Genomic DNA, 7,441 nt, shown 5'->3' with positions numbered 1-7,441 from the left:
GGAGAAACTAGCAGCTAAGTTGTAGAAAGAAGATAAGCAGATATGAGAAAGAGTTGAAGATAAATGTTGTTTGTGAAGATCAGTTGAGATTTGGAGCTAGTATGTGTTTGAAAATAACAGATTTGAAGTATTGACAATTTAATTGCAAAAGATGAGTTGTATCGCTAAACAAATCATTGAGAGAGAAGCAGTGATTAAGTGGAACTTTAATTGAGTTGGAGAATCGGAGGAAGAAAGGTTGTTGCAGAGTAAAGATCAAAGAAAGCAAGTAGGTTTGAGAATGAACATTGGTGTCACTGTGATATTTTGATTAAAAATCCCTAGATCTAATTTTGAAAATGAATGATCAGGGATTGGAGTCTCCTTTAGGTTAGTGTCTGTAGTGATTAGGGGGTTAGTGCCTGCAAACAATGGAAGTTGGTACTTCCAGCAAGTGGGTGCTTGCAAATAAAAGAAGGTTAGAGCCTCATGTAGGTTGGTGCCTACATAATTTGATGTAAATTGAAGTTGGTGCTTGCATTTAAATGATAATCAAAAGAAGATTTGTGGTCTTCTCATGTATGAGTTTCCACATAAGCATCTCATGTTCAAGTTTTATGTGATTGGTGCAGCTTTGTATTATTGAATGTGTTTAATTGACTAAATATAGGTTAAAAGTTATAAAATACCCCCCTCTTAATATTTTCATGGTTTCCAACAAAAACTTCATTATGTAAAACGTTATGACATATTACTCATAAATTCCAAGAAAAATAAGTAGAAATATCAATAGTGATTAGAATAGCGAGATAAATAAACCGAAAGTACAAGATTTAGATTATTACAAAACTATTCCTCAATACAAATAATTCTTGTATTCTTCCCAACAAAACTATTTCAAAGATTTAATTCTATTCAATTACTAAATTATTTTTTTATTTCAAAGATTTAATTATATTCCATTACTAATTATTTTTTTATAAAGCATTATTGATAATGAGAAAAACTTACTTTAAAATGTGAATTTTGAAGCAAATTAATATCATAAGATATTTATACAAACCGGATCCTTTTATTATTCTACTACTTTTCTTTAAGGAAGATCAATTATAGCATGTGCTTTGTTCCATAGCATGGCGACCCGCGGGTAGTTACAATTTTTGAGATCACTTTGAATAAGACATCAGGTAAGTATAACAAGAAAACAAAACGACAAAATAACAAAGTATAATATAAAGATATTCCATTTATCCATTTCCCTCGCTTTTTATATTATTTTTTATTTATATTAATAATTTAACCCGTGTTTTCTCCGTTGCTTCTTTCTTTTCTTTTATGGTAAGGAATTGACCCTTCCCCCACTCCAAAGATTTGGGATCACCTGCATATCAGGATCATCAGAAATTTTCCATCAGCAGACGCGAGGGAAGATTAATTGACACAGCATCTATTAGCAGAGGATCCCAGGATCGGGGAGTTGTGATCACAAACGATTTCGATGAGCAGCAGTTGATCCCGTCATATGCCATTTCTCTGCTGTCGTTAATTCAAGGGATTTCTGTCACAGGTTTTCATAGAATGTGCTATAGATCTCTGCATTCTGTCCACGTATTGGCATTCCCGTCGCTTAACGTCAGTTTGGGTTTCGTGAAAGAAAGGGTCTGGTCGGTGAATCATGGATGCCGTTTTTTAACCGAGAAAGGCGTATCCGGTCAGTATCCCTGTCAATTGACGGAGGTTTGGTCCTAGTACTGGGCCAACTGGTTGGGGCAGTTAAAGGCGTGCCTGTTAACTCCGTCATTAGACGTCAATTGGGTATGAGACAAGGGTCCGGAGTTGATTTCGTCAGAAATTGATCACTGATTGACGGGAATTCGTTTTGCTGGCAGTTGACGTCTGTTTTTTGCCTTCCAATATCCGTGTCCAATAGCCAACGTGCCATGCAATGCCTTGACTTAGGATCGAGGCTTGGGGGTGATCATTATAAAACAAAATTAGGAACCGTAAAACTCAAGAACTCGAGGCACTGAATTTGGGGCCTTTTTTTCATATATTCTGTTAATAGACAGAATGTCTGACGCGCTGATCAATGGCTTGGCTGGTGCCGCGGCAGGGATTGTTGCTCAGCTGATCACATACCCTTTACAAACTGTAAGCCGAAACTGTAGGCAGTTTAAAATTTCATTTGTGTTTAACCCATATTCAGATTTTCTACTTTAAAATATTTGTCGTTTATATTTTAAATTGAAAATATTTATTCTTCTATTCCAGATCCGGATTCTGAATACTATTCATAATATTTCTCTCCTCTTCTTTCTTGTTTCTTTCTTTTTGGAATACCTATTTCTGCAAAACCCGGAATCGAGGTCAGCATTTACAAATTCAACATTTTTATCTGTTTTTCTCCTGATTACAGCAAAATACCCAATTTTTTTTGATGTTCTTTGAGTAACATGTACCGATAGGCTACACTGCAAAGAGCAGACGCCCTTTGCCTTAGGTTACAGAATCCGAGGTATAACAATTCTACCAAATTTTCGCAGGACTTACACATGGTCTCATTCCTTTGAAATTCATGTCATGCGGGTAGGGCATGGTCCAAACCACAGCATGAATGGGACGGCCTAACTTTTCGTTTCCTTCAGCTGCGAAACAATGATCCTGTTGGCAGTACACAAAATTTTCAATTGTGAAAGTTTTATTTTTCATCCAGCTTCACATTTTGTAATTTTTTTGTTTACACTACATCTGTATTTTGTAATTATATCAGTCAATGGGGTGTCGGTTCAACGGTGAGGATGATGACTTGTTATGCTATCCACGAGTGTTCAAATATAGGGGAGGTCCTCTCACTTTCAGGCTTGCAGCGGTGCAGTTGGGGCCAGCTGCAAGTCCTGAGCAACTCTGATAGAATAGTTAACCTGCTGTTCCGGTGTCCTAACCGAACAGAAGATTGACCCTTTCTAGGCAGTTGACCCGTGATAGGTGGCTGCGTCCACAAAAGAGGACCATGGCGTAATTCTTCCTATGGAACAATGAAGCATCACTCTAAAAAAAGGAGTAGAAAAATGCATTATATCTCTACCGAAAAGTAGGTTTATATTTTTAAGTTTTCAATCATTTTGATGTATATTGGCACTAATTTTACACATGCCTACAAGCAGGTCAATACAAGACAACAAACTGAGAGGAAACTCAAAAAAGATTTAACACAGGATGTGGAGAGTATATCACAAGAACAACGTCAGAAGCCCAGTGGGACCTTTCATCAAATGTGTCAGGTTATTTTACTCCCACCCACCCTTTGATTTTTCGTTATGTTTTGAAATTGATTGGCAGTTATGAAAGTATTTGTGTTCTCTGCTCGGTTCATCAAATGGAATTTACCAATTGAGGATTTCTATCTTACCAAGCTTATGTTTATATCTTAGAACAGTGACAAACATGCTTTTGTCCTGTTTCTAAGTTCATATTATTTAATTGAGGATTTTATCTTACCAAGCTTATGTTTATATCTTAGAACAGTGACAAACATGCTTTTGTCCTGTTTCTAAGTGCATATTATTTATTTATTTTTCTATCAGAGGGATGTTGATAGATGACGGAAGTACAAGTGAATCTTGACCCATATTTCAAGCATAATTTCTTTTGCAGGTTATAAGGGATGAAGGTTGGGGTAGATTATATGGTGGGCTTACGCCTTCTTTAGTGGGCACTGCAGCATCTCAGGTAATTGAAACTGTTCTTTTGGAATCTGTTATTTCATTAAATAATGAAGGCTAAAATGCTACATGTTAAAAGCAACAAGCACGGAAAATAAGAGGAAAAATGGTCTTAACATTATGCAATTGATATTGTGTTCAATTGCATTAGAACACTATTATCAGGCATGCTGCCTAATAAAAACATGAGGTGATCTACCATACATACATACATAAACACTATTATCAGGCATGCTGCCTAATAAAAACATGAGGTGATCTACCATACATACATACATATATATCTATGTATGTCAGTTGAATGCTGATGAATCTCACACGTGTATTAGATCATAATTGGAGCAACTTACACACTCTTTGTTTTAAACTGTATGAACTTTAGCTAGAAGTAACCGTTTCTTTTATAATGAAGTAGGTATAGTCTGTTTTCCAGTATTTGATGTTTAACCACAGGCAGTCCCGAGTAAGGATAAAGGGTAAAATACCCTATTAATGCTCATTCAAACCGATTTGGCTTGTCGGATATGTATTAAGGCCCTTTATTGATGTAGGGAAACTAACTCTGGGGAGGTCAGATACCTTTCCTCACTCACACACAAGGGCATTCCACCTGTTGAGGTTTGAACCTAGGTTGTTTGCAGGGCAGCAACCCATCCCAACCACTAAGCCACAACCCGCCAGTACAAGCCCCCTCCCCATTGGAAACCCCCAAAGTAGTCATCAGGTTCACGAACATTATAGGTCCAATTGCATATTTACCTTATGTTTATGTTTAGTAGGCCTTTACTATTTTTTCATATTCAATGGTAAGTATCATATTAACTAAATTATGACATAGCCTAAACAGTGTTGTGTTAAAGTTGGAATATTTTTACAATAGATTGTATAGTTTTAGTAAATTACTCAGCCAAATTTAGTTGTTGGATTCCTGTTGAGCTTGGATTGTATGAACACAGTGAATCGTGACCGTATATCACTTGTAGAAGAGGTCGGACTTATATTTGGTTGTTGTCTGTACAGGGTGTATATTATTATTTCTATCAAATATTTAGAAGCAAAGCGGAAAACATTGCACTCAATCGTAAGAAAAAGGGTGCAGGAGATGGGTCAGTTGGAATGCTTTCTTCTCTTCTTGTTGCAGCATTATCTGGGTGGGTCTTTCAATCCCTTCAGCTGAAAGGATATGGTAATTGATGCATAGATTTAAAAATTTGTCTTGCTTGATGTTGTTTATCAATTCACATGACTATGTTGTCGTCATTATGACTACCATTATAGTTTTGAATTTGAAATTCATTGTAAAACTTAGTTATTATGCCATTCTCTATGTAGGTGTTTAAATGTACTGTTGACAAATCCAATATGGGTTGTCGTTACACGTATGCAGGTATGCCCTGTCAGGGAATAGGGATTTTGTCTGTTCTGTTCTGAAAATCACTCTAGTTGCTTGTTTGTTTGATTTTGTCTGTTCTGTTCTGAAAATCACTCAAGTTTCTTGTTTGTTAGTCTATATAAACAAAATTATGGGCATGAATGATTTGTTATCTTGATTTTTTGAGTAGGTCTTATGTACCTTTAATAGTTAATATGTTTGTTTTTGTTAAATTTTGATGTACTTCTTACAGACCCATACAAAGACACAGAAGATAACAAAGGATGGTGAACCTTTAGATCCCATTACCGAGCTTCCAAAAACTGCTGAAAATGATATAATTGTGCCACGGTTGACGAAAGTTCACTATTATGGAACAGGACATGCGGTATTAATCCCTCATTTCCTTTTCTATACATAATTATGCTAATTACATTTTGACAATGCATCAAGAACTAGTCACTATCTCCCATTTTCTAGTTTTCATTTAGAGAAGTGTACATATTACTATTGATATCATAAAGATATCAGGATATTCTTACAGTTCTCGAGCTGGTGTTCATCTTTTGATATTTACGTGTGTAAGCTATGATTAAGCACTGTCTGAATGATTTTATAATTTTTTTAATTCTCAAACTAGCATGGAGCTTTTTATTTTTTTATTTTTTATAGTTTGGATATATTCTATGCTCTAAACATGTCAATGCAGATTCTACTAGATAGATCGTGGAAGCCTGAAAAATTGGAAAGCTAGTAATTTTTCTAAATAACTTGGAGGTCATTGCGTTTGCTTTTATTTTTCAGGTGCAAGATCTTTATGATGAATATGGACTTTTGGGATTCTGGAGAGGTGTTATGCCAACACTTATAATGGTCAGTTGAGAACTTTATGATCTTGTCAAGGATACGTTTTATAAAGTTATTGAAGGGCTGTCCATGAAAATGAACTTTTGTTGGCCAAACAGGTGAGCAATCCTTCTATCCAGTTTATGATCTATGAAAGTTTATTGAAGCGCATTAGAGCCAAGCGTGCCTTGAACAAGCAGGGCCTTGAAAGCGTGACTGCATTGGAGGTACATTATCTCTTAATAATAATAACAAGATAATGATTTTTTTTTCTTAAATATTTGCATGTCTCTTGAAAATATATTTGTGTAACTTAATTGTAGATCGTCTTATATACTATCACAATGCAATGTTAAAAAATATGCTGAGATATTACCGCCTTTTTGGGTTTTCTATCAGATTTTCTTGCTTGGAGCTCTCGCTAAACTTGGAGCAACAGTTGTAACATATCCTTTGTTGGTTGTCAAAGTAAGTTTAAACATTGTTACATATTTTCCCAACTTCAGAATCAGTATAACTGTACCACTTCTTATTTGGTGCAATTTTTCTAAGTGGTTTTACATTGCATTGATTCTGTATTCTGTTGCTTCTGCAGTCAAGGCTTCAGGCAAAGCAGGAAACAGACCGAGCACATCAATATACTGGTTTATAGTTTAGCCCCTGCTTGAGTTTTCTTATTAAATAATACGTATAAATTTCAGTTGAAGGTTTGCATGAGAAGAAAATAATTAGAGATGAAGTTACTTAAATCATATATTCTGAGCACCTATATGGTTATGGCAGGAACTTTGGATGCCATTGCAAAAACAATTCGTTACGAGGGATTATCTGGCCTTTATAAAGGAATGAGCACAAAAATAGTGCAGAGTGTACTTGCAGCTGCAATACTTTTTATGATTAAAGAGGAGTTAGTAGAGGCCATCCGTGCAATGGTAACCAAAAATAGAAAGCTGATTAAATAGGAAAGAACAAAACAGCTTCGTCATTCTATTTGAATGACTTTGAAAGAAACAAAATTGATTCATGCATGTTTGTCTTGATTAAAGAGGAGTTAGTAGAGGCCATCTGTGCACAGGTAACAAAAAATAGAAAGCTGATTAAATAGGAAAGAACAAAACAGCTTCGTCATTCTATTTGGATGACTTTGAAAGAAACGAAATTGATTCATGCATGTTTGTGTGTTGTATTCGATATTGAAACATATTATGTAAAATATGTGGAGTCTTGTCACTCAATTTGGTGAAATATTCATATTTTATTTAATAACCATAAAACTGTACATATCATTATTTGCTTTTGCGACAAAATGAATAAGCCTTTTTTTTAACATTTTGTAAACAATTTTGGCTTCTGCAATTATAAATAAATCAATGTTGAGATGCAGTGCTTATAGCCAATATCTGTATTGTAATTGTTATATAATCCTGCGTACATAACCTAAGTCATTGTGGTGTTGTAAATTTTGGACGTTGATAGGCCAATCGATAAAAATGAAACCAGCTGATTTTGTATTTCAGATTGT

General features: G+C 35.2%; 1 protein-coding gene across 1 annotated transcript; it reads left to right on the top strand.

Annotated features, from left to right (window-relative positions):
- Positions 1-1,297: 1,297 nt before the first annotated feature.
- PXN (Mitochondrial substrate carrier family protein) lies at positions 1,298-7,214 on the top strand. Its single transcript, XM_089437857.1, has 11 exons — positions 1,298-2,130; positions 3,144-3,260; positions 3,634-3,708; positions 4,722-4,852; positions 5,034-5,088; positions 5,327-5,461; positions 5,878-5,946; positions 6,039-6,146; positions 6,319-6,387; positions 6,515-6,563; positions 6,703-7,214. The coding sequence occupies exons 1-11, from the start codon at positions 2,050-2,052 to the stop codon at positions 6,879-6,881; spliced, it is 1,068 nt and encodes a 355-aa protein (XP_089293983.1). The 5' UTR covers positions 1,298-2,049; the 3' UTR covers positions 6,882-7,214.
- Positions 7,215-7,441: the final 227 nt, after the last annotated feature.

Source organism: Pinus tabuliformis, chromosome 9 (assembly GCF_031772625.1).
Source record: "Pinus tabuliformis cultivar Carrire ecotype Pingquan chromosome 9, CPIR1, whole genome shotgun sequence".
Lineage (NCBI taxonomy): Eukaryota > Viridiplantae > Streptophyta > Pinopsida > Pinales > Pinaceae > Pinus > Pinus tabuliformis.
The sequence above is the reverse complement of the archived record's forward strand: the minus strand, read 5'-3'. Positions and strand labels throughout refer to the sequence as shown.

What these genes read in the sequence shown, in the direction of transcription:
- PXN (XM_089437857.1), top strand. Translation starts at nt 2,050, where the DNA reads ATGTCTGACGCGCTGATCAATGGCTTGGCTGGTGCCGCGGCAGGGATT. An exon ending in CTTGTTGCAGCATTATCTGG is followed by an intron (nt 4,853 to 5,033) that starts GTGGGTCTTTCA and finishes TTCTCTATGTAG; the next exon opens with GTGTTTAAATGTACTGTTGA. An exon ending in TTGTCGTTACACGTATGCAG is followed by an intron (nt 5,089 to 5,326) that starts GTATGCCCTGTC and finishes TACTTCTTACAG; the next exon opens with ACCCATACAAAGACACAGAA.